General features: G+C 37.8%; 1 protein-coding gene across 2 annotated transcripts in view; it reads right to left on the bottom strand.

The window, feature by feature from the left end:
- Window positions 1-23: 23 nt before the first annotated feature.
- Window positions 24-27,102, bottom strand: part of NDUFAF2 (NADH:ubiquinone oxidoreductase complex assembly factor 2) — a 68,478-nt gene continuing 41,399 nt past the window's right edge. Inside the window, exons 2-4 of one of the 2 annotated variants that reach the window (XM_082336341.1) lie at window positions 25,596-25,685; window positions 15,166-15,206; window positions 24-1,115 (exon numbers count right to left, since the gene is read on the bottom strand). In XM_082336341.1, the coding sequence (XP_082192467.1) occupies window positions 858-1,115; window positions 15,166-15,206; window positions 25,596-25,685 (389 nt within the window). In that variant the 3' untranslated portion in view covers window positions 24-857. The other variant, XM_082336342.1, reaches the window with a different exon arrangement.

Below are 27,102 nucleotides of genomic sequence, written 5' to 3'. Positions count from 1 at the left end.
TTTTTCAAAAAATTGTGTGGTCTTTATTTTGACTTGAAGTTCTCAAACATTATCTCTTAAGCAAATAATCTGCACGTTTTATGTATCTAAACTATGGCCAAACAGATTTAATCGTTTAGGGAAGTCCCCACATACATGAGAAATAAAAACTATTTTTTTTTTTTTGTATTAATGACAGTCCCTTGTCCCAAAACCCATGTTATTTTCCAGCAAATTTACCAAGTGCTTCTAACCTCTATTATAGTAGTTATACGTAGTTTAACTCAGCCTCATTTTATCCTGTGCTTACTGCTGGCTGCAAATAAAACATTATTCAAATATGTTGATTGTTTTCTTAAATTTAATTACAAGAATGTCTCTAATGTTAATACAGTGCATAGTCAGTGTAGTGTCATAGTGATTCCTGTTAATGAAATCAACTTCTCCATCCACTTGCCAGAGGAAAGAACACTGGCACTGCCAAGGGAATTAACATGCATTCTGAAGAACTATCTCACGCTGACACCTGGGTTTGGGAAAATTCAAGTGTACTGATTAACTAAAATTTATTACATCAAAAACAATTTTAAAAGGAAACACAATTTAGAATTATTTAAGAAAACTGAGTTAACTAGAACATCGTCTACCTATGATTTCACCAGTAACTGATGAACAGCAACTATTGAAAACATCCTGTTTTTCACTAAACCTAAACATTTTACAGTAGTTTGTCATGATTAAGCCTATTTGAACAGTTCCGCAAAAACAAATTGAACTGCTTTAATATTACTTTATTGCACACTTGCTTATATATAACAGCTCTTTATGTTGTCTGTTAAAATATCTATCCATTAGCAATATCTGTACATTACAACTCTTTATTTATTATGACTACTACCACTGCCTGGTGGCATCCAGGAGCCTGGCTGAAAGGTACTCGCGGTGCTGGCTGGATCTGGCGAAGGCTCTTTCTTTCCATAGTACGGGGCTGATGCATGGCCTTTAACGTGAGTATGAACTGGTTCAGCAACAAGTCCCTCCTTGTATTCCTTGGCCTGAAGCAGCTTATCCTTTTCGGATACCTCTTTGATTTTCTGTTTCATTTCTTCTCTATAATTTTCATTCTTAAGAATCTCCTAAGAACACAGTAGAAAGATGAATAGATAAATCAGAGGTAAATGCAATACCCAATGTTGGAATAAAACATTTTAAGCAGCCATTGTTTTTCTTAATTTTGTAATCCAGATTTTCAGTTACGTAGGTAAAATAAAATGTGGCAAAATTGTTCTTCTACAACTGCGATTTCAGCCCTGGTTTAAAATGTTCTTAATGTTTTGATCATGTTGTTGAAGCAAAACTGCATTGTGGTGTCCCAGTTTCACTGTTGTATTGAATCAAAAAGGAAAAGAAATTAAATAACAGGCATCAACAACTGTGAAAATGCGTGGAAAATACCTTTTACATTGCCTTCTATGTAGGACTTGCTACTATATATCTATTTATCACTTGCATTTCTTCCTGTAACTTGCTATGCCTCTGACTTTAGGTATCTGAGCCCCAGGGTGCAGTTCTGGGAGAAAAAGATGTGCAACCTTGACTGCTAGTACATAAGCCGAAGCCATGCAAGAAAAATAAATAAATAAAATAATAACCACAAAAAAGCTACTGAGATGGTACTAGTAACTCAGGAGAAAAAACGCGAGGGGGAGGAAGGGGGAGAAAACACCCCATAAAAATCAGGGAAACCCTGCCCCAGAGACTCAGAAGACAGCTCAGTAAGCTCAGGGACCTGCATGGTCCAAGAAGCAAGGGAAGCCAGCGCACCCTCAGCTGGTGACTGCCTGGCCAGCAAAGGTGAACTGGGTGTTGTGACGAGGACACTAAACACAGCACCGCTTAGGCGAGCTGTATGTTAGCTCTAGGTATCTACCAAGTGTGTTAGCTAAAATAAATGTACTGCATTCATAAAGGGTGTAAAATCATACCTACTGCCTCTGCACAGGTAAAAAAAGCAAATAAAAGTGATCTAGTTTTAGAGGTTTACCTCCACCCCTGATAAACTGAAGCAACTATCTGATGCATGATCCTACTGCAAGGCCAAAAAACCCACCCAGGACGTGTATTCAGAGAAGGCTCATGCAACTTGCTGATACAACTTCATGAAGCTCTGTACTGAAACATGGTTGGGTACAGGTTAAAGCTGGAAATTCACTAATGAAGATGACTTGAACTGGGATTTGGCTGCTTCCACTGAGAAATGCTGAGGCTAATAGCTGAAACAAGTGCCATTACTGGCTTGTCCACAGGTGTGTAGAAAAACAGCTGTTAGTAGACCTTGCCATATTGTTCAGAGGAAAACACAAACAACTCCCAAAGTAAACACAAAGATAAAAGCCCTGAAAAATACTGAAGTTTGTTTTTTATCTACTAGCATATGTTTCCTGTTAGAAGGATGATCTGCAAACTCTGCTAACGAGACTTCTCTGTGCTTTTGTTAGGGCAGATAGTGAAGAGTATTAGAAACAAAAGCAGGAGCGTGATATGAAATTTTATAACACTTTGAACACAAATACAACTTAACTGAAATCAACACCATGTAACAAGAAAGCTGCTAATATCTGCACTTAAACTGGGATACAGGAGGAAAAAGGCTGAATTCTCTGGATTACAAGTATATGGAAGAGCTAAGGAGAAACTAGATCAGTACACTTCTCTCTCAGTAGAAGACCATCACATTATTTTAGGAATGGCATTAAAATCCCTGTGATATTGCCAAGAGTTGACATAGCAAGTATGTGAATATTTAAGAACATTTAAAAAGGCAGTACTTAAAAGTAAACCTTATCTCAGAGATATCATGAAAATTAACACCTTTTTATGAGTCCTTATTTGCCTCTATAGTTAAATTCACAGATGCACAGAGCACAGGCAAAACACTTCACGTACCTATATAGCATGAAAACACACAAGCAGCACATAAACGACTTTGCAAACTGAAGGGGGGGGGGGAATTATCCCATACTCAAATAGAAATATTGCCAAGCGTAACAAGGTCAAATTTTCAACAGTCAGTATAGCAAAACCTCATTATAACATCTCTCAATTCCATCCTTGTTTACCACATGCCTGTATAAATCTACCATGACCTTACTGATTTCAAGGGGATTACTCCTATGGTGCTTGTATTACCTCACTACTAAGAAACAAGGTCATATACCTTTGTGATATCTGAAGACTGCATCATAGTCTCTGCTATAACAGCATGAAATGATTTATTAAAATAGGAACGTAATTCACTTACTGTGAACAGCTACTTACTAACTTAAAATCTTTTCCAGTAATTGGTTTAACAAAGTTATCTTAGTCAGGTAAAAGCAGCTGTAACTAAATGCCAAATGGTCCAAGTCCATTTTAAATGTTGATGTATAATTGTCATCTGGTTGTCAGACTCAAGTAAGGCACTCTTAGTCAGCTTTCACTGGCCAAAGTATAGTTGTGATCTAGTAAAATAACCATGTTGATCTTGAAAAAAGCATGAGGAACGATCCTTATTAGCAAACATAGAAAAAAAAAATACTGATGTGACTTGTTAAGAATCTGCTATACAATCCACACCAGGACAAAATTTTTCAAGTTGAAAGTATCTGCATGCATCCATTTTATGCATTAAAATCATGCCACTAACATTTACGCTGAAATCAGGGTTCCTGTGCTCAAACTAAAGAAAATGTGAATCGGGAATCTTGTGTCAATTGTCACATTAGAAAAATTGGGTCAAATAGACAAGTTTTCTTAGCATAAACATCTTGTGCTTTAATACTGGCAAGTTTGTTCTGTGGAATTCTTTCAACAAGTCCTTCCTGTTTCTAATATTATCACCAGCAAATACTTCATTCTCAATTCTCACTAGAACATATACTTTTTTTTTTTAACATTGTGATTGTATTTCTAAATAGTATTGGTTCAATTACCATAGCCACTGCAGTTTGAAGCAGTTATGAGACTGAAGTTTTCTTGCCATTACAGGCATTTAAATAAAAGATCCAAATAGTTCCAAATTTGAATAGCATAATCAACTTGGTTCAAAATGCAAATTTTAATGAAACTATAGCATGCATATTTATAGAAGGAATTATCCTTAAAACACATTAGAAATGTATGGGATCTTTATAACTATTTTCCAAATTTGGCTTCAGTTTATCTGCATGGCTCACTGCAATTAAGTACAGTGAGTGCTAGAAAGGTTCCTCCTGACACCCTCCTGGTTCTGCAGGGCTTCCTATCACCCACTGAACAGCAGCAGAGAAGCTGACATGTGCTGGGCTCTTCTACCCATGACAAATAGTCTGTAAATCTGCATCGCACCACAGGCTCTTCTAACTCACCTGCACATGGCTATGTTTTCACTTTGAGGCTCCATTGCTACCCAGCCCTTTACTGTTTGATATACTGTGAACAGTGACTGAGAGCTAAAAGTCTTTTTTTTTTTCTTTTTTCTTTGTAAATTACATTGGCAGGCTCAGAACACTTATCTTCTCTCCTCCTCCAAGATGAACGGAAATATTTTATAAAATAGCTAGCTTCACTATAAACTGCCCCCCAAAACATACCATTTAAGTTTTCTGCTGAAATGTAAGAACATGAATATGTAATGTGCTCTGATCTTTAGGGGAAATATAAAATCATTCTATCCAACACAGAGAACACAGTATCTACCAGGAAACTGCATTTTTCCAAGGGTTAGCTTGTTTTTCCAACACTCTCTTTATACAAACAAATTATATAAGCCCTTTGAACCTGCAGTTCTCAGGAGGCATATGGCATCTAAAGAGTATCAGAAATGCCCTCCATCGTTTTTATTAAAAGAGAAATCTAAGGATTTGGATTGTGCTGCAAAACTAAAAAATGAAAAATGCCTGAAGACATCCAGCCATGTTTTATACCAGTTGAAATCCCTACATGTGGATGTTCACCTTGGAATGCATCAGCTCCTGGCATTTGGAACAAGATACATACGATGTGGTGAGAACTAGGTCCAACTACATGTTCTACAGTTTACTTTTAGGTGGAATGTAAAAGAAGAAATTTTACTCACTGCAGGTAACTACTTGTCCAGCTCTGGTGATGACTGTAAGCTCTATGAGGTTTTTAATCCTTCTAATGATTGGAGCTGCATGCCTTCCCTTCATAGAAAGGCAGGGTTTAAGAAAGTGATCTCTTAAGTTTTTCTTGAAGAACCTAATGTTATTATTAAGGAAATGCCAAAGTGGCCCTATGTGGAGTTTGAGGCAGCTGCTTTTCATCCAGAAACTGATGACTTCTGCATATTCTGACATCTTAGTAGTGATAACAGCTGCATGAACAAAGAATGAAAGACAGCCTGCTCATGGGGGCAATGCAGCCCCAGGCATGTTGCTGTCTTCCAAGTGCATTGCTGCAAAAGGGATCAGGCTGTATTTCATGCCACTGGCATGAAATTTCTACTTTTCTTGCAAACTGTATTTTTGTTTAAAGGTCTCACTCAACTCTGGCAGCTGAGATGTATCACCAAGCATCCTCTGCTGCTTGAAAACTGTATTCACCTCTACTACACAGAAGGAGGAAAATCTACAAATTTGTCTCTAGTCAAAGGACCTTCAGCGCCTACCAGGCTGTACTGGCAGACCTGCTTTGTAGGCTGAAGATTTGGAATGGAACATTCTTTCACTCTTAAAAGATCTCATATTGTCGCTGCTTTCCCTTTTCTGAATAAACTAGTAGCCTTACAGAATAAATAAAATTAGTTCCTCCTGGTAGGAGAATGTCATAAATACAAGAGGTTTCTCTAGACTTGCTTATTCCTCCAGCTGGGGTCTTGCTCTGTAGTGAATAGCCTTTGCTGAACACTTCTTGCCAGTCTTCTCCACAGGCAAACACCTGTACTTAACCAGTTCTTTCTATCCTGCAGCACCTCCTGAACCCCACAATCTGAGGAACTCCTCCTCCCCTTCCTTTTACTTCCTTACCGTTTCCCTCTCAGTCCTCAAGCCAGCCATCGGTTATAACACCACTTGCCTCTCATGGAGTATTTTCAACCTCCTGAAGCAAAGGGCAACCCAAACTTGTGAACAAGTAGCTCTAGCGATGCAGGTGGCTAGACATACGGTACCAATGTAACAATGTCCAAGACGGATTGTTTAAAGGTTACTTTAACAAACTGGTACTTGTTTTGGTTTTGTTCTTTCTGGATGATTTTCTAAAGACACTGTACCCAAACCTGTAAATACATGGATTTTATGTATTATTAATTTTGACCAAGATGTCACATTTCATTTCAGATGGGTTTGTATCTTAATTAATTTAAAAATAAATAGCTTCTTTATGTTGTCCTAGAAACTATTCCAACTTCCTAAGTTATCTTAATTACATATCTTGAAATATGCACGATTTCTCTTGATTTGAATAGGGTTAGCTAACTATTATTTGATGCCAGAACTGAGAAACATCTGGACAGATTAATGTGCTTTGTTTGAACTGTACAGACACTACATATTCATAGAATACTTGCATTTTGGTGTCTAGTTTGAATATTTTATGTTTGATTATGAATGAACCTGAACTTTGAACTCTGCCTGTTAAAAATTCATATATACAAGTTAGCAAAAATTAAAAAAAAAATGACAAATGGAAAGGAAAAAAAATCTGGTTTGGAACAATATTAAAAAAGTTGATTGTTATAAGACAATTTGACATGTCAGAATTTTTCTTCACTGACAAATTAACTAAAAGTCCAGAAAAGTACTAGAAGTTAAGCCAATTCACCTGTTTGTATAATATCACCAACCTGGTTAACTAAACTCCATTTTCCAGTTCAACAAGTTAAATAGGCAAGATGAAATAATCAGGTATTACATCATATTTCAAGAGTAGGAGGCAGAGAGCGGACCTCATCACTGAGAAGCACTGAATGTTCTGATTCAGGGCAGGTCTTGTTAACTCAGTAACCGAGCATAAGCTCAGCAGTGCCAGGTTGGGAATAAGAAATAATGTGGTAAATGAAGGGCTGTGTCAGTGCATGGCAAAAACAGAGGTGCAGTTTGAATTGGAAAGGCGTATCTGACCTTCCTAAAATACTTATTTAAATCAAACACTAAGCCAACTGACTGCTAATGTTGTAAAGAACATACGTGCTAAATATCTTTGGTCAATTGACAATCAACATTAGTCAAATCAATGTAAGATTTGCTTTATTCAGGTTTAGTTTTTGAGCAAATCTCTGATCAGTTGCAATTTTAAAAGACGGGCTATGTTCTGTGCACTCAATGTGACTTTTTAGAAGGAGGTACCCTGCATAATTCAAAAGTAAACTGATCTGAATGATCTTTGTTGGATACATCATAATTTATAGCATCTCTCATCGTCTAAGCTTTGTAGAAGAGCTTTTTTGACCTTTGAACATAAATCAGATAAATTATCCAAACAAATTACTAAACTAACATAGCTGCTGTTTTAGTACAGGTACATTTGCTTGCAACCTGCAACAACCCCTTAAACATAAGCAGAATCAGAAATGGACCTCTAATGGCCCACTGGTTTTTGAAACGGGAAACTCTGACTCCTGTTCTATTGTAAGGGAAAGGTAACTCCTTAGGATCATGTTACAGTTCACTCTAGCTGAAGGCTGTTTTGTGCATTTTGGGTTCCTAATCCTGTAAATGAGAGGTGCACTAATTCTTTGGAATCAATCAGTAACAGCACAAAAATTGCAATTACGATTTAAAGCACTCCACAATTAATGTGTGTTAAACCAATATATTGATTACAAATATACGTAGAAATACACGCTTTGATGACAGCCCAATGTTTAGTTTTAAATGCAGTGCTAATACCACATTTACTACCAAGCTAAATCAGTTAAACTAATTCTGACTCACAGCGATTTCTGTTTAAATCAAATCTACAGAGAAGCAATGCTAACTATTACTAAATTACTATACTGCTACTTCTGAGCTATAGACTCTCTGGCATGAGCTGGCATAGTCTCTAGGGCACCACAGTGTAGCACACATGTACTTCGCAAGTACATGTAATGAGAGGAAAAAGGAACAGAAAAGGCACAGACACTGGAATGTAAAGCATGTCGGCAGCACATGGAATCAGTAGGGGTTTGTGCCTGAATTATTTATATAACACTGAAAAGATTTTTGTACAGAACTACATATACGTTCACAATCACATACAAAACTGTGTAGAAGCAGCAAAAATCACAAACTAGCCTGGCACCACTGCACTCTGCCCTGAATAAAGGGCAATGCATAGCCTTGATGCCCACAGAGCAAACAAGGAACTGTAGCTGTGACTCAGTCCCAGTTTGGTCCCTGCTTTCCCCTTACTCTACATATGATGTAATCTGTACCAGCCCTTTTCCTGGTACACGTTACTTCTCTCTCCACCCCCGTTCAGCTGTGCTGACAGTGAATTAGGAGACAGAGCCAATGCTCCATGCACTCCCTCCCACCCGAAGAGGAGTAGCAGAGCAGCAGCAGCTCTCTCCCCTACAGGCTTGGGATCTGCAGCATAGACAGACTGGAAGTAATGGGACAAATTGGTGCCTCGATACTCTTCTGTGGAGGCTGACAAGTACCTGTTTCAAACCTGAGGAGAAAGTTGAAGTGAATAAGAGGGAAAAACTCTAGAAGATGATGGCTTCTTCAAGCTATCTTTTTTTTTTTTTTTTTGAGTGACTTCTCTGACAACTTTCTTCTCTTTAGACCTTTGTAGCTAAGCTCTTGTCAAATTTTACTGCCCTGTCACACTGAGTAATAATGCTCTCTGGAATCATGAACAATTTACTGTGTAAAATGCTATTTAGTGCAAATCAAGTAATTTGAATATGTCCCAAATTTTCAATCCTGGTTGTGATCCTGGACAACAATGATGGAAAATATTTTGCTCAGAGAGCTGTTTATCCCTCTGCTTTTTTAACAGCATTTCCCAGAACTGTAAATCATATTCTGCAGCTTTTTGTGGCTTCAGGAGTAAAATACTCATTTGCTAAGCCCTATTCTCCATGCAAGAATGTACAATCTCCATGTCAGAGTTCTGCTTTTAAAAATTCTCAACTGAAGCATCTGAAAGATGATTGAAGCAAAACCATAATGTGCAATCCCAACAGTGTCAAACAAAGAATTTTTCTAAGCTGCATCCCATTCTGGTTAAAGGAATGTGATCTCCATGACTGAAGCTAGTTCTGATTATACCATCTCTCAAATAAATAATACTTATGATCAAGTAAATGGGGAAAGTGGGTATGCATTGTGGCAACCAAACAATGTAATTTCAATGTAATTATTTGCGGTAGGGGAGAGGGAAAGACAATCATTGAAACCTTATGCTTATTACAACTCACTGAAGTACATTTTTCCTCCTTTGACAAGGAGGTTGTCAAAACAGATAATTATGGAAATGCTAGAAATAGTTTGAAAGAAGACAGGAGCTGTCACAAAAAGTTTCTTTTTTTAACATTTCACCTTCTATCCAACTGTGCAATTCAGAAGTCACTGAGTTTTATTACTGTGTAACAAGTACATAATGCATGAGAAAATCAGTCATTTACTGTGGTTTTCTATTTCAAACTTTTTTCAGGCTCTTGACACTAATTAAAGGAACGTGCAGTTCTACTTTGCTTCCCATAAAATATTAACATACATACACACGCCTACAAAGCAACAGTGAGGTTTCAATTTAAACTGAAATTACTTGCAGCTATGCAGCCCTGTGCACACTACAGAGGAAGTGGCATCTAGCTTAACAGTGAAGTGACTTCTAGTACAAAGATCTGTATTCACAGAGCAGCATTGCTATAGGTACACATCTGGCAATTGCAGGTTATCACACTGGCGCATTCAGAGATAAACCACATTTCTCTCCATACCCGTTTCTCTCGGCATTGCCATGAGAACCTTCTCTGGTTTTTCCTCATGCATTTTCTGGCACCCCAAGGTAGTCTGTAACTATATTTCCATCTCCGTTCTACAGACAAGGCCATAAACAATGCCAAGTTACTCAGATACTCTTGAACCTCACGACACTGTCAGAAGTAGCGCGTAACTACAAGGTCTGTTATGGGAAAAAATAAAGGTTAGATTTCTAAATACATTCAGGAACCTCATGTTACAGGCAGTGGGATTCTTTAAAAGCCCCTACAAATCTGATGCCCTCTGAAATCAGAAATACTAAAGAAATCAAACAGAAGTTAGGCACAGAAAGGCTTAAAAACTCACTATATGCCTGATATTTTTAAGGTTTGCTACATCCTTAAAAATATGCCACTTAGCCCCTTCCAGGTTTAGAAGCTGAAGACTCAATGTGTCTTAGATACAAGATACCTAAATCAATTTTGATATGACTCCCGCTATCTATGTGGGGGAAAACCTGGCTGTGTGTTACATATGCAGTGATCATATAAATATGACAGGCAGATACTCTATTGAAACAGGCACCATAACTAAAGCTTCCACATGTCTTACGCATCCAGCCACTATCTCAATCAGGAGCTGCACCAACAGAAAATAACAATTTCTTTCACTAGTATTTTTAATATTTTTACATAACGCTATCTCAAATTTTAAATAAAGCATTTTTTTTTAAAGGGGATGTGACCCAGAATGAAAACAGGAGATGTGGAATGCAGCAAAGCTTGTGAATGCCATGCAAAGTTGCCTATCAACAAAGTGCTGAGAAGTCTCTAGAAGTTCTCATCAGCAAAACTTCGCTTGAAATTCATGAAGGTGCATAAAAAAAGTGAGACATACCCACAGTGGTCCTATAGGTGTTATGTTGTTTAACATCCTTTGAATTTGGGGAGTTCCACTTTGGTGATGGAATAGCAACATACACCAAAAAAAAAGGAGTCCTAAAGAGAAGGATTTTCCCCTTGCCTCCCAAGAGCATTTTTCCTTTCCTTTGCAACTGAGACGTGAAAAATCCAAAAAATAAAGATGTCGTGTTTTAAATCAGGAGTGAAATCTGTAGTCAGAAGGAAAACTGGGAGGTAGGAGTGTATGCGAGGCAGCACATTCATATTCACCTTACAATCTAGTTAATGAGCCATACTGAAAGTGGACTATGGCTCGAAGAATGGAAGAAAATAGTCTCTTAAAGAAATGATTTGCATGGATGGAACAGCACTCCTAAGAACCAACTGCTATATCCCAAGACAACTTTTGTTACTAATTCCGACAACATTAATGCTTAGCAGGTAAACTAATTTGTATGTAAAGGGATAAATTATTAAATATGCTTCCACAAAATAGCATTTGATTAAAAATATTTTAATATTTGTAGCCTTTAAAACATTTCCATTAATTTAAAACTGTAAGCTCTCTAGACAAGGACACATTTCCTATTTGCTTAAGAAACATGCTACATACATTTAGTTTCCTATATACATAATAAAGAACTGTAGTAGTCAATTATTCATCACTTGTTAAATTGGTTAAAATATAATTTACAGCTGCACAGGAATAAAGGTAATGACAAATTTTCCTCAGCCAACCATATAGGATCATACACAATATATATAAAGGGACAGATAACAGAATGCTATAGTAATGCAAAAATACACATATACAAGCTCAGATTCTCACCCGTTATAAAGCAGTATGTGTATACGTATGTGTACGTACAAATGAATGCTTACATTGGATGCAGATGTGATCCAAAATTCTCTATCAAGATGGACTCCCTGATTACCATAGGAACAGAATATGTTTAAGCACAAGATAAGAAACAACTTGATCTGCATTCATTTGCAAAGTTATCACCCTCATCATAACTGAGCTGAGAATGAGACTTGGCATATTTCAAGCTGTAATAAAATTAAAAGGCAACCAACTGTTTCCAGTATCCCAGAAGCTGGCTTTTAAAATCCAAGGCTTCCAACCACTAACATGCTTTACGTTACTGGTCAGATTAGGAATAACCAAGGCGATGAGCAGCATTCTTGGGTTATGACTAGTCCAGTACACAGAAGTCTAAGTGACTTCCTCCAAAAATGGGGAAAAAGCGGTGGGGGCACAGGGAGGAAAGAAACTGTTAAGTATGTGAAACACTTAACACTGAACAAGTTGTCTTGTGAAGTCACTGAAGTATTCTTCCATAAAAAGAATAGGACCTAAAGAAAAAGAGATGTAAAGTGATTTCTTCTGTAAGAAAATGAAAGCCTTCTAATGGAAACAAAAAAAGATAAGTTAGGTGTGTGTGGAAGAAAGAATGGCCTGAACCCAAAACAATATCAAATCTTAAGAACATCGTCCACAGATTTATCTGGTGTCATGACCCAGCTACCTTGAGCTGCATAAGGAAGGACAACACACATTCATTCTCACTTAAGTGACTGACACGTCATAATGATTATGAATGACATTTTGGTGGCCTACAGTATTCACCAAAGCATTGGTTCCCAAAATGTGGTCATTAGTGCTATCAGTAAGGTCAGTAAGATCCAGCTGATTTGTGAAGCCATATCTCTGCAATATTTTCAATTAAAGTTTGATGACAGAGCTCATCATGAGACCTGATAGCCTGAGCAGTTTGGCAACCTCTATCATCCATAGCTGAGAGCTGAATAAAAGACAAGTTTGACAAATTTTAAAAATTCAAACATAAAATACTAAAGAGGGATGGTAGGCAAACAGAGCAGAGAAGGGGAACAGAAATTTTAATAAAGTTTAACATAATGTCATATGATACTAGACAGAAAAAAAAAAAAGATGATAGACAAAGGACAGGAAAAAAAGGAAAACCATCAAAAAAAAAAAGTGGTATTACAGACCACAAAGGTAGGATAGGAACATAGGCACAGCTCCAGAAACTTATGCTTTAGGAACTGTAATGCTGTTTTGTGGTGTTAAAATACGATATTGACAGTAAAATGTCATTAAAGCAAAAATGAAAAATTTATGAGCTTTGCATCCTTTTTCAGAAAGATTATCCTAGAAATAGTCTAGTCTTATGAGAAATATGTGAAAGAACAAAGAGATTTGTTGTACAGGGTTTCAACATGAAATATGGCCACATATATTCCCTCGTTCCATAGCTGTCAAACAGCAGTTTACCATATCAGCATTACTGTCAAAAAGGGAGTATAATATAGAGTAGCAGCCAGTAAAGTTTATGTAGCTAAAACACTAAAGCCAATCAGTCCTACAAATAGGAACCAAACAGTATTCTATATGTACTTCAGTAGTATAATTGTATTTATAATGATACTGTGGTATAAGGGTTTGCAGTATAATACTTTCAAATCAGGAGAAAAGTTGATCAAACATATCACCCTACACTAATAGAGAAATAAAAATTAGGCTGCACTATCACACATTTAAAATGTGACTGCAGCATTATTTTCAAAATATTAGCAAGAATTTTTAACATACATATATTTGAACTACCTTTCTTACTCAGGAGAAAACAATTTAGAGATCACTTGAAAGTAAAGATAACTACTTTTCAAATTCCTGGTGTATCACTTCTGCTCTGATAAGGTCAATGCACAGCCCTACAGGTAAAGTACCTAGCTACTAAATTATTTTTCAGATCTATTACCTCATGAAACTGAAGGTATAAACAGTCCTGTAACTCTGAATGCACCATTACTCCCAATAATCTTTCATTCTCCATAAATTGCTTTTTCTGGAAGGTAAAATATTTAGAGCACTATTGATCCACAGTTCTCTCACCTGTGGAAACTCCTTGCTCCCTATTTTGAAACAGAACCAACACCTCCAGTGCCAGGAGGAGCTTTATTGCACCAATTCCAAACCCAAAGCTGCCTGCATGCTCAGGAGCAAGTTTATCTTAGCGTAATTATCATGGCAGTCTGGCTCATGGAAATGATAGGACAAAAGACATGCAACACCCCGCATCTTCAACTATCACATGAGGTGGTAATTTCAACAATAAAAGTTGTACATAAACAGTTAGTACGAGCCGGAGCTACTTAAAAGGAGACGAGTCCAAGCTTAGTCAGAACAACTGCTGTAGTATTACTTCTGCAGAAGTAACTGGGGGGAGTGGATTAAAAAATCACTTAATATTTACCCAAATATTAATGCAAAGAAAAGTGTGTTAATGTGTTTTAAGCCCTAAAAACCTTTGAGGATAAATTTACTTAAACTTCTTCCATTCATGGATATATTATAGCCCTTATTATCTCTACAACCTCAGTGGCAAGTGCAAAACAGAGGCAGTGAGATTTAGTTGAAAAGCCCTGAGTTGTGTGGGAGCTCATTTCAATGAGTTATGGCTGTAAACATCAACCGACTAGCTTCCCCAGGTCATCTGAACACACAGGCAGGCAGGACAACTTTTTGCAAACCAGTGTATTCCAGAAGATCTCAGCGACCAAATCTTTGGCTAGAGCATGCCAACATAGCTTCACTGGATTTGACACAGCTATTCCTACTGATACAAGTCAAGTATCTGCCTCTGTGGGTGTCAGTTTGAATCTTCTGTAGTAAACCATGCCTCATCTACTCACTCATTCCTAGCTGGTGCTTAGCAACTTGTAATACAAATCCAGGGCAGGCAGTGTATGTGCGTGTGTCTGTATACACAGATCAACAGTCAGACTCGTTCCACTCTTTACAAACTCATCAGCATGAAAGACTGTGGGATATTTCCCTGCTTCATTCCATTATAAACCACTTACGGAAAAAATCATGGCTGCAACTCCCCCATCTCATTAGCATTGTAAAATGTTAGTGCAATTTGTTTTCCTGTACCGATGAATCCACTGGCAACTGGGTTTGAAACCGGCATTTTAATGTCAACTACCATGGAAAAAACCTTGCATTAATACATAGAGGATCTATTTTAAAAAATCATAGCAGTAATTTCAGAATTCGTTTAATTAAAGAAACTCTTGAATGACCATGATCATCTTAAAGAATCTACATAGATCATCTTAAAGAATTCATGTAGATAAAAGTAACAACTGAAAAACATTGGAGTTTATATTTCCATTTGTTTTTTCTTTTTCCTAAGTGTTAGATATCTAGTCTGTGTATGATTTCATCAATTAGGCAAGCAACATACTAAATTTTCCCCCAAAAGTGACAAATTACTGGACAGTTGAGTCGACTACAAATTAATTACTGTAGTTTAATTACAACAATTGAAAATTTGAAGACATTTCATCTCTCTCACCTCAATGGTGGGTGGGTCCTGCCTTTTTTTTCTTATCCACGCTGCAAAAGAAATAAAAATCACATGAATTATTTCAAAGATCACAGACTATTAAAGCTCACAATTATAGAATCACAGAATCATACAATCGTTCAGGTTGGAAAAGACCTTTAAGATGATCAAGTCCGACCGTTAACCTAGCATGGCCAAATCCACCACTAAACCATGTCCCTAAGCACCAGGTCTACCCATCTTTTAAATACCTCCAAGGATGGGGACTCAACCACTTCCCTGGGCAGCCTGGTCCAGTGCCTGACTACCCTTTCAGTGAAGAAGTTTTTTCTAATATCCAACCTAAACCAGAAAGCAAATGTTTATGTATGTTACAATAGAATTTGTCACAATCTGGCAAGCCATATAATTTCTCAAAATACAAAGACCCAAGATGTTATTTCCCATGTCAACACTCTCAGTCTTCACAGAAGGAAGGTGGGGGTGGGGTGGGGGGAGGGAAATCACCTCCATGAGGAGAGCTTGGACACAGTTTATATATCACCCTGGCTGCCAAAACAGGGCTTAAAAATCAGAGGTCACAGCCCAGGACTGTATTTGACCTTGCTATACAGAGCTGAGCTTCACCCTGAGAAAATGACAAGATGGCTGCTGAAAAGTATGAAAAGCCTTAGACCACTCTGTAGAAAAAGGATTCCTGTATATGCCTCAGGCATTGTTAAAGCCAAAAGCCTATTTATGCTAGTGCCAACTAGAATTCCTTTACAGGGATGCAAGATATAGCCCCAAACCTGACTGAGGGGCTGCAGAGCCGTGACTGCACCATGTCCTATGTGTGGGACTACCCATTGCATCAAGGGGGAGGTACTGTAAGCGAGGGAAGGCTCCCTCCATCTCAGTCAATTTATGCGGGAAAAGACAGCAGAAGAATGAAAGCAGTGGCAACAACAATTGTCCTGCGGCTCAGGTTTTCCATGATGAACCAAAATCAGTAGACTTACGCACACTCCCACTGCAAACACTGATGGTTAGCACGGGACTGACTGGAGGTAGCAATCCAAAGGGACTCCACTGCACACAGAGAAGTGGCACTCTGTCGGGTCTTGCTTCATTCAGTTGATGAATTATTATACATAACTCCAACTATTATAGGCATTATTTAGACAAACAAATTACCTGACTGTGGACAAGGCAGTATCCATCACTCTTTAGAAGTATTACTACCATAGCATTTTTTCATGCCTTTTCAATCCACACAATTGGTAGGTACTGGTTTGTACACTTTGTAGACATTTGTCTTTTCTGCTCATATTTCTCGAATGAGTAAGTAGCAGAATGCAAGTGGCCAGTAATGAACAGAAGGACAAACATAAGGAAAGCCAGTTCCAAGTGTGGAGACATGGCAAAATGTTCTTTTGTATGCTTGTTTGGATAATTAAGACTTTTGTTACTGTGCTTGAAAATCAGAGCAAAAAAGACATTTTCATTACCCCCCAGTCAAATTCCTGGTCTGACCTGCAGCTGCCTATAAAATTTCAGAAATGCTTTAAGAAGCAACTAATCCAAATTTTAATTTTCTGACACTGTTTGTGCTGTATTTTGAGGGGAACTATGGAATGAGTCAGACAGCAAGTCCAAAACAACTAAAAGCTGCACAGAGTCATAATGTCACCTCACTGCTGAAAACGCAACTACACATAGGGTGAAACACTAACACGACTCTGCTTCAGCAACATTATGAAACTGTTTTTAGGAGGAACAGCTTTCCATTAACATAAGAATGGAATTAAGGGAAGCAAAATGGCATTACATAGCTTGGAATTTAGCCATGACAGCAAGGCCGACAGCCTTAACTCAAGGTTAATGGTAAAATACCTGTAATGATATGAAGCAAGGTATTACTTTTGGTTCTTGTCTATCAGATGACAGTTTATTAAGATGTGTTCTTTTAAATACCATTCTCAAACATCTTTCCTTAAAAGTAGTCCCTGCCAGCTCTTCTCAGAGGTCTTTGGTCCTAACAAAGATTAGACCCGAATTTGCCGTTGTGGAGAAGCAAAAGCACTGAACAGTCAACATCACCCCTTCTGTAAAAGTTTTATGTTAGTGGAAAGAAAAACAGGCCATTAAGATAATCCAAAATACAACCAAAGGACTTTCTATTAAATCTATAGAAGTAGAAAACATTTTGCATGTATCTGTAGCACTTTCAAACATTTAAATTTTATGAGGATTTCCAAATGCAAAATCTGGCAAGATCAGAGACTAAACAGGCATGACTGAGACTGGCACTTCTCAGCTGGCAGCCTTGCAGACACTCCTTGTAAAAGGACCAACGATGTTATTAGAGAAAATCATAGCACACAAGCCTTTCCTCCTGCAGAAGTCATCTTTGTTCCAAAGATGGAACAAAGATCCATCATCACCCAGAAAAGCAAGAAAGTGGTAGAGATATCAGGTATAGTGAAGTATGTATACTAGACGCTAACCAATAAAAGAGACAGCTGGAGAAAAAAGGAAAACTAGTAGTTTAAAATGTTTCATAAAAAATTAAGTTTCAAACTTTCAAAATTTAAGGGATTACTTTCAACAAAGTATCATCTTCTGCCTTGCCATGTCTTGCTTCTGTCACATGGAAGTACTGTACCACTGGTTTCAATTCCACAGCTCTCAACACCTAAAAACTGCTTCACGTTTTTTTAAATTGCCAGTATTTTCTTAAAACACCAGCTGCATTTTAATTTCAATTGATTACAATTAGTGATTCTTAAAGAAAAATTCTTAAAATTTGAAATCCTACAAAAATTTAGCTGCAGTTAGAAACTACTGCTGAAATATAACCATTATGATAGATATCCTTTCAATAGTGGATGGGACTTTTAGGCAGTTATTTGATTAATGATTTTGAGATGAATGGAATACTTCGATTAAAAGATTTTATCATTTAATTATCTGCCTCGGTTTAACAAGCCACTGACAGAACAGTGAAGGGTAACATAATGACACATGTCCTGTGAACAGAAGCTGTGAAGGCAAGGAGCGTTACCCAACACATTTTCATTCATTAATAGATCTCAATTAGTACCAACACTTAAAAGCAACAAAACAATCCTTAATTTAGGAAGATTTCTCGTATCAAATATTCCATTATCAGACTGTATCTATTTAAACACACAAATAATGCAGACGATTATACCATTGTGCTATTTTTCTTTCCACCTATAACAAGCATTTGAATGCACGGTTCTATAGGAGCTGTCAACCTTCCCTCTTTCTAATAAGTGTCAGGACTACAAATCTTTTTCAGTTTAACCCTAAATAAAGCTTGCTGACACAAAGACTGGATACCATTTTCCAAATAACTGCAGGTAAATCATTTTAACATCTCTGATGAGCCACATTAGAAAATTATCTAATGAAAGATTCCTTCACTGCTATGTAGCTGAGGGGGGAATACAGCAACAAAATTTACTAAAATCTCTTTATAGGCATAAGATGAAGTTAGTTAGATTTAATATATAATATTCCCTCTGTGCAAATCCATTTCTGAAATATTCTATGTAAAGCACAACTCAAGATACGTTACAAGATTAAAAGCAAACATTATCTGAATTGAGTATATTTTAGTATATTGTACTTTATCATCTAATAGTTTCATCAGTCTTTCAAAAGCAATACATTTTTCCAATAATTCACCTAACCACTCCTCAGTCTTTGGGGAGAAGAATTGGAAGACTCTACTATATTTAATCCCCACCAGTTTTCAGCTGGTTCTCTTTCAGACAGAAAATTTGAAAAGCCTTTCAATTTTTTCTAAGGTATCAACAATATTTTGAGCATCCAACACAAGGTTCAAAAAACCACCCACACCTCATAATTCAGGCATAAGAGAAATTCATGGTAACAATTAAAGGAAGAATGAATATATACAAAAATATAACCAGTATAACCACTACCGAGTTAGCACTGATTTTAACAAAATCCAAGTAAATGCTATCTTGAAATTAAGACATTTTGCATTCTCTTTGAAAAATACAGTCAGTGTACACAATTTATCAATGGAAAAGCTCTCCCACCTTTCTTTGCGCTCTCCATTACACTTTTACTCAATGCAGGTTTAAATTACTGAATAGATTTATACCACTGTTAAATATTTGTTAATGGAAACAAGGCAGGTAGGTGCTTTATTACATATTATTTGAACACCATATGCACACATGTACACACTTAATTAAAAGGTGTCCAGTCACAATTACAGCTGGAAAAGATTTCCACATGAACACTCCCATTCTCTACACTAACAAAACAAAATGCCCTCGCCGTTGTCAGCCAAGATGTTTTAAACGTGGTGAAGTAGAGAAGGTAACACGTATGTACCAAGTGCAACCAAAACATGCTTCCCTGCCTTCCAAAGCTTTGGCAAAATTAATCATTGCCTCCATTTCAAACTAATTATGCTGCTACTTCTAATTTTATCTGGACGACAATTCCTGCATTCTGTACTCATTGTAATGCTACTTTTGTCTAAAAGGAATTTTGCAAGATAGCTGGACATTTGCTACCTTGAGACCCTTGCATTCCTTCATCAGCAGTTATTTGCATTCTCATTAGTATGCATGAGATTTTCATTGAACTTTAAGACTCCTACTGGCACATAATGCACTGTAATAAGCGTAAAAGTGAGCATGCAAATTAAGACTCCCATTAATCACTAAATGTTACCAGGAAAAAAAAAAAAAAAAAAAAAGCCTAGGACTAGATGGGCAATAAAATGCTGCATGAAGCATACAATCTCATGCATCTCTATAGGTATGTAAAATAACTGATGTCCTCTCAGGAGCACTATTGACATGTCCCGAGGAGGTAAATTACACATTCTACAGTAGGTGAACATGCAGAACTAACATTACAGAAAGGTTATCTGTTGTGTGCATCCATATTGCCTAGAGAAAAGTATGCACTCCCACTTTGTAGTAAAATATAAGAGGCTTCACCTAAACAAAACCGGGTAATATTTGTATCGTGTGTATGTATTACGTTCTAAATTCAAAATTACAGTACAAAAGGAAATACACTTTGGGATTTTTAAAAAGAAAATCGACTTAATTTTCTGTGTACAAATAGCTAACACTAAAACTAAGGAGAACACAAGGGGATTATGATTCTTTTCTTTTAATATTGAGCATGTTTCAGTCATTCAGAACTTTTGTAAAATTACAGGTCTAAGAACTTAGGAAATTTAATCCTGTGAAGCACTGTCGTGGTTTAACCCCAGCCAGCAACTAAGCACCACGCAGCCGCTCGCTCACACCGGTGGGGTGGGGGAGAGAATCGGAAGGGCAAAAGGGGAAAACTCGTGGGTTGAGATAAGAACAGTTTAATAACTAAAGTAAAATAAAAATAGAACAGTAGTAATAGTAATAATAACAACAATAATAAAAACCAAGTAATAATAGTACAATAGTAATACAGAGCAAGTGATACACTGTACAATTGCTCACCACCCAACGAACGATGCCCAGCCCGTCCCCCAATCAGCGATCGTTACCCCTCCCCCGGCCAACTCCCCCAGTTTATATGCTGAGCATGACGTCATGTGGTATGGAGCAGCCCTTTGGCCAGTCTGGGCCAGCTGTCCTGGCTGTGCCCCCTCCCAGCTTCTTGTGTACCTGGCAGAGCATGGGAAGCTGCAAAGTCCTTGACCAGTGTGAGTGCCACTTAGCAACTACTTAGTGAGAACAAAGCATCAGTGTATCCTCGACATTGTTCTCATCCTAAACCCAAAACACAGCCCCATACCGGCTACTAAGAAGAAAATTAACTCTATCCCAGCTGAAACCAAGACAAGCACTTAAAATTATCATCGTCAGGAGAAAAATTCCAGGCAAACCCTTCAGGAGTAAGCCCTCAGCCCTGTATTAAGTAAACTCTCAGGACTAATACACAAACATCCTCTGCAGAGTCTGAGAAACAGCTTGCACAGATTGAGTCCGTAATCTGGATGACTGGTTTATCTACTTGCTTTTGAAAGGGTTAAAGCCAAGATAGACAAAGCCACTGCATCAAAATGCCTCCTGAAAAGCCATGGGGCAAGGAGTATATTTAAATATCTTAGTCACTTAACTAAACAAAAGAAAGGCCTTTGTGATCTAGGGAGTAGTTAGAATGGTTGTCAGATAAGGGGGCTCCGGGATAATCCCATCTCAGACAACTGGGCCTTGGGAGAACAAATACATGGAAGATAGGAGGTCACAACAGAATGACAACAGCCTTGAAGGTCACCGTTTACGTGATCCTAGGACTGAGTTTGCGCAGAAGCAAAGGTCAATCAGCGAACACAGTGAAGAAGACTACGAGCCTTCATCTGAAGACCCCCAAAGACCACCTGAAGACCACCACGGGAGACGACTGCGCATGCGGATCGGACATTTGCATATGTTAATAAGTTCCAGGAAATCTCATGTTTATGTAAATGATTTCTCGGAAATCCTGTGAGTATGTAGGATTTTATAGTATATAATCTCTGAAAGTCCACCAAATCGGTGGAGCACTTATGGTGGAGAATCCCCAGTGCTGCCCAGCGCTGCAATAAAGAATACCTGCTTAATAGTAGCTTCGTTGCTATTGAGTTTCATTTCAGGAACTCTCTGAATACTCTGTTTCTCCCTTGGGGGGATTCAGACTGTGAGGAGAAGCATCCGTGAATTTTTGTATCACTTTATACCTTTCTACTTGTTCTCGGTTACCTTATTACATGTTTATAACTTGATAAACACAGCATCAGAATCAGCCCCTTAGTTTACCAGCTATCCAGGCTGAATATCTTAGATACACAATGAGATTTAACTCATACCCTCTTCAAATTTCATAGAATCATAGAATCATAGAATCATAGAATCTTTCACTACAGCCTGCTCCCACTCCTTCAACAATCCCTTGTCCCTGATTTTGTGCAAGTTGTCCTCAGACAACTAATGCCCTTAAGTATTTCCAGGGACAGTACTTTTATTCCTTTCGGTCACAAGAGGTTTCTTTTCTAGTCACACAGTGTGATATAGGGAAACAAGGAGAGGGAAAGAGTGCTGGGATGAATACTTTTAAATCATGTGGCCATTAAGGGTTATCCACAAGTGAAAAAAATGAGTCCTGGCAGAACAAAGACAGCACAGGTGAAAGCAGCTCTCTGCAGATCCAAAGAAAAAGGAGAAGTAGTAAGGTACAGAAACTTTAGCACAGCCCTTCAAGCAAAAACCCTGAGAAAGCTAGGTAAGAAGATTGCTATTGCTGAACCAGCCAAAACTGAAGCGGAGAGGTCACAGATGTCAAATCACACACACAGGATTTGGAGAGAAGGCCCCTGGAGATGCAAGCATGTGCCTAGCAGAGAGGATTTAGAACACTAAAAATCCAAAAAATTTCCAAGAGTAAAGAGAAAACAGAAGTAGGAAATATTATACAGCCTTCTAACCTTATATTAATCTTTTACTGTTCAGAGAAAATAGCAAGTATTTTAGAAATCCTTCTGCAAAGTCTCAGATTATTTGCTGGAATGATCAGCATCCACAGCAGCAAGAATTATAAAGTGAACACCCACAAAAAGAATGCATTGGGAAATTTTCAAGAGTCTGGACAGAAGATACAGAGTGAAAGTTCAGCACAGGTCTTGTGGGCCTGGTAAGCTTCTAGACCAATCTTAAAGAGGAAAAAATAGGGACAGAATTGCAATGAGCCTTTCAGCAAAGCGTCTCTAAAAACCTTGTATTAAACTGTTCACACTCAGATAGCTGGCTTCTGTGGTATTATTTGACCTCTCTGCTCTTTCCATTCTTTCCCATTTCTTACTCATTGAGAATTTTTCATTTTACAGCGGCAGAAAAGAAGTAATGATGAACTGAACTTCAGAGCACCCCACATCCCTAATTCACGCCCCAATATATAGCAGAGGCACAACAGTTCTCTGAACAGCCTCTATACCCACAGCAGAAGCGCCAGTTTTGGCTTTTTAAAATTCTTATACTTCCACAAAACTGTTTGTAATGTTTAAATTGGCATTGGACAAAAAACCCACAGGTTAGCCTTTTTTGTGGAATTCCCATACTTTATCTGTCAGAAACATGCACTACATACCCATTCTGCTTCAGGAATGCACAGGGGAAAAAAAGATGCCTGTATCTTTTCTTTGTGTTTCTACAGGAATTCAGTACTTAAGAAGAAAAGACTGTTACTTATCCGCATACTGACAATTTTCCTTTTCTCTCTGAATTCTTTCTATTTGGTGCTGACAAAATCACAAAGGAAACAAAATGTAGTTACAAAGATGAGGAAGTTAAGTGTTAAAAGCGTAAACGCAGCTCATAAAAATGGGACTTGCCAATTCTCTTTTCTTCTTTAAAACAAAGCTGACTAAAATGCCTTGAGTTGCAAAAGTGCATCTCAGGTCTGGTAGCTGCATCTTTTTAGGCAAGTCCATATGCAGGGTACCTGACCCTTGACTCCAAGGGTCTTGTACTGGTGCTTGCCAAAAGCATCCTTTCAAACGGGTGTATCCTCCCATGCACCACACTGTCAAGTCACATGGATTTGTGCTAAGGTTTCTGAAGAGAGAGATAGTGCAGGTTTATGAGCGCTACACTGACTCCAGCAGTCCTAAGGAACAGTTCACATAGCAAGTTGGTGGAACCAGTCTAAAACCCTTTGTGAAAGGGTGATTAGCCCACACCCATCTGAGACAGTCTGACTGTCCATGTTGTTTCATGTTAATTCCAGCCAAGTGCAAGTAGCGACTATTGGATTGCATTTTTTCAACCCTTAAAATGCAGCAGCAGGTCTCAGATGAGAATTCATTCACAGCAGAGCAGAGCTACCTGAGGCTTTATACATGCTTCTCAGTGTTGTGCAGAGTGATTGCATGACAGTCACACAGACCTAAGATGACCAGCAGCGGCTGGAGAACTTTTGCATGAGGAAGTAGACCTTCAGAAAGTTGGATTAGGTAGATAGCCATTCAAGCACCAGATGATTTAGTCAGGACAAGCCTACCAGGCTGCTGCTCTCATTTAGAAGATGGCTATCTCAGACTGATAAAGAACTAGGAGCAACTAGATTACGACTTGCCAGCCAACTGTGAGTACTGGGGCAGTAGAAGACAGAAGCTGTTGATACTGTGGTTTCGCCATAGTTGGCAAATGCTGCTAATAGGGTTGAAAAACCTTTGAGAAGCTTTCAGCTATTAGTACTAGCCTTAGTTGATCACAAAAAAAAAATCACAGGAATCAGTGTAATGACAATGATAAAATGCAAGATGGGAACATTCGATATTTCTCTCCTGACTCCATGAAGGGATATAACAGGATCAAAGTCTTCTCTTAGCTCAGTATCATCTCTTTCAGGGGCCAACAGTGAGCACAAAGGAAAGAGAATGAGGTAAAGCAAGTATATTGCAATATTTCCTCAAAACACACTGTAGCCTCCATTAATTTGCAGCTTGCTGACAAATTAAACCACAGTAACCTCTGTGTACGAGAAGGATTTTTCTCCCACGAATTCTTTTAATCACTTTTGAACTCATGCAAACTTCCAGCAAGCAGAATATTCAATGACAAGGAATTCCACAGTTTAACTACATACTGCTTAAAATTTAAGTCTGTTTGCTTTAAACCTACCAACTTCTGGGAGATGCCTAGATATTATTGTTCTCCCCAAAAAGCATGCTGAACGATGGGCAGACTCTACTATTTCTGGGATTCCTTGCTTATGCTATACCTGGATTTTAAGCCACATTTAACCCCACACTTGGCTCAAGCTGCTACAGCCTCAAGGACCAACATACACTCCTCTGCTTTCTCTTTTTCTCCAAGGGCTGCACAGCTAACCCTAAGGAACATCTCTAACCTCCCTGAATTTCTTTCTACGTCCCAAATTTTCAGACAAAATTTTCATCAGTAGCAGTGGGAAAAAAATGGGTAATTATTAACAGGTCCTCCTAACTCCCTACAAGATTGTGCAAGGAAAAGCACAGGAAACTAAATACCACTAAAAAAACCTCACCCCATCACTGTGCCACCAATAATTCAACTGACCTACAAATTAACACTGCAGTGAAGGCATAATTGGGAAGTTTAACACATTCAGTTTTAGTTATTCTATCAGATCCCCCTCAGGCACAAACATTTTCACATTTAGTAGGAGAAAGTCATGATCATAAAGGCTTTATTTACATTTTTATTAAGTACCGTATTTCCTAAACATAATTTATCCTATTTGTAAAGGGGTTACTTTAAGAATTCATAATAACTATGCAGTTAAACAAAAGCCTGCATTACTCAAAATGGAAGACAACAGACAGCCTATTCACATAGTCAGGCTTTCTGTTAAAAATATTGAATCTACATTCAATGGAAAAATTATCTTGAAATAGAACCAAAATATTCAGGATTTACCTTCCCATTCTGTTGGAAAGTCACCCATTTCATACTGATATGCTTGACGATTTATTGCTTCTACAAATCTTCTTTCTTGTATAATCTGCCCTATAGCAGAAAAAAGAAAGGCAGTTAATTATATATCTATACAATATTTAAATTGCTGATTATGTTATTGTTTTGAAAGAACTGTATTTATTCACACAAGTGCAATGATGTCTACAGGGTAAAAATGAAGGATTAAAATACTGAGAAAATGAATACCACCTAGATGTGAATTTGAAATGCTATGTGTTTCAGTAACTTCAACAAAAGCTTGCATGTTCTACAGTTGACGTGGATTATTAATAACAGGTATATTTCAAACCAAGTTATCCACCTCAGTGTATTCCCCGCCCCCCCCGAGAATGCTTCTCTGAAGAACTGTCAATCAGTTTTCTGTCAACTGTTTTTTCTTTCACCTGGATATCTTCCCCACCATTGCTAGTGAGGGATCAGAAACTTGATGCTATTCTCGAGTTAAAAACCAGCACTGGAAGTTCATTGGTTAGCTTTGCAAAGCCATCAGGCCACATGGTTTCCAACCACTAGCAACTGCTCTGTGCATGTGAGCCTTTTCACATATGCTTGCAAACTAAATATTTTCTATGTTAGAAACCAAACACCAGTAGGTAGCTCTCTGATACGGAACATCCAGTGGATTGAAAGGGGAGCCAGGGTGGAGAATCTGGATCTACATCCCACCCACGGGTTCTACTACTGCCAAAGAGGAAGAATTAAGGTTCAGCTGGTGATGTAGCACACAGCAGACTGACTGTCAGATATCATGCCACTGTACAGAAAAAGAGTATTTTAATTTGCTTTTTAAATTAGCAGATACTGGAAAGAAGTGCAAGTTCCCCATCCCTCACAGGGAAAAAAAACTAACAACATTCCCCAGGCTTTTTCTCCCAGCTTTCTCCCTTCCTGGAAGGCTGAGATGGAGAAATTTGACATTTTGAGGAAACACAAAGAAATATCTGCATAAAATATTTTCTTTCATAATGATGTGATTAATGCAGTTCGTTCCTTCAGTATGTCTTCAACAAGTATTTCAGATGAAGTTATTTTAAAAGTGATAGCAGTCAGGAGTTACAATTCACCCATCTCTGATTAATAGCTAAACTGCATACTATTGTTCATTATTAAGTATTTAATACAGTAAAATAAGAACTCGTATAGAAACTGTAATTCCTTTTCTAAGTACCTTCTTTAGCTTTTTAATATTTCTTTTTATTTTTAAGCAATGCAACATTTTTACTGTCTCAGATATGCCATCAGGCAAAGAAAATAGTGTAGCATACTTTCATCTCCAAGATTAGATATTTTTAATCAGTGTTGAAAGATATATGATTTATATTTATTTGTTTTGTAAGTATACAGTTCCCATATGCTGAGATATTATACTTCATACACTTTCTTTAAAATAATTTCCTTTCGACAATACCATGGATAATTCCATTTCTCAAACTTTTTATCTCCAAAG

Source organism: Platalea leucorodia (assembly GCF_965183815.1).
Source record: "Platalea leucorodia genome assembly, chromosome: Z".
NCBI classification, from domain to species: Eukaryota; Metazoa; Chordata; class Aves; order Pelecaniformes; family Threskiornithidae; genus Platalea; species Platalea leucorodia.
Note: the sequence above shows the minus strand (reverse complement) of the source record. Positions and strands in the feature narration are given on the sequence as shown.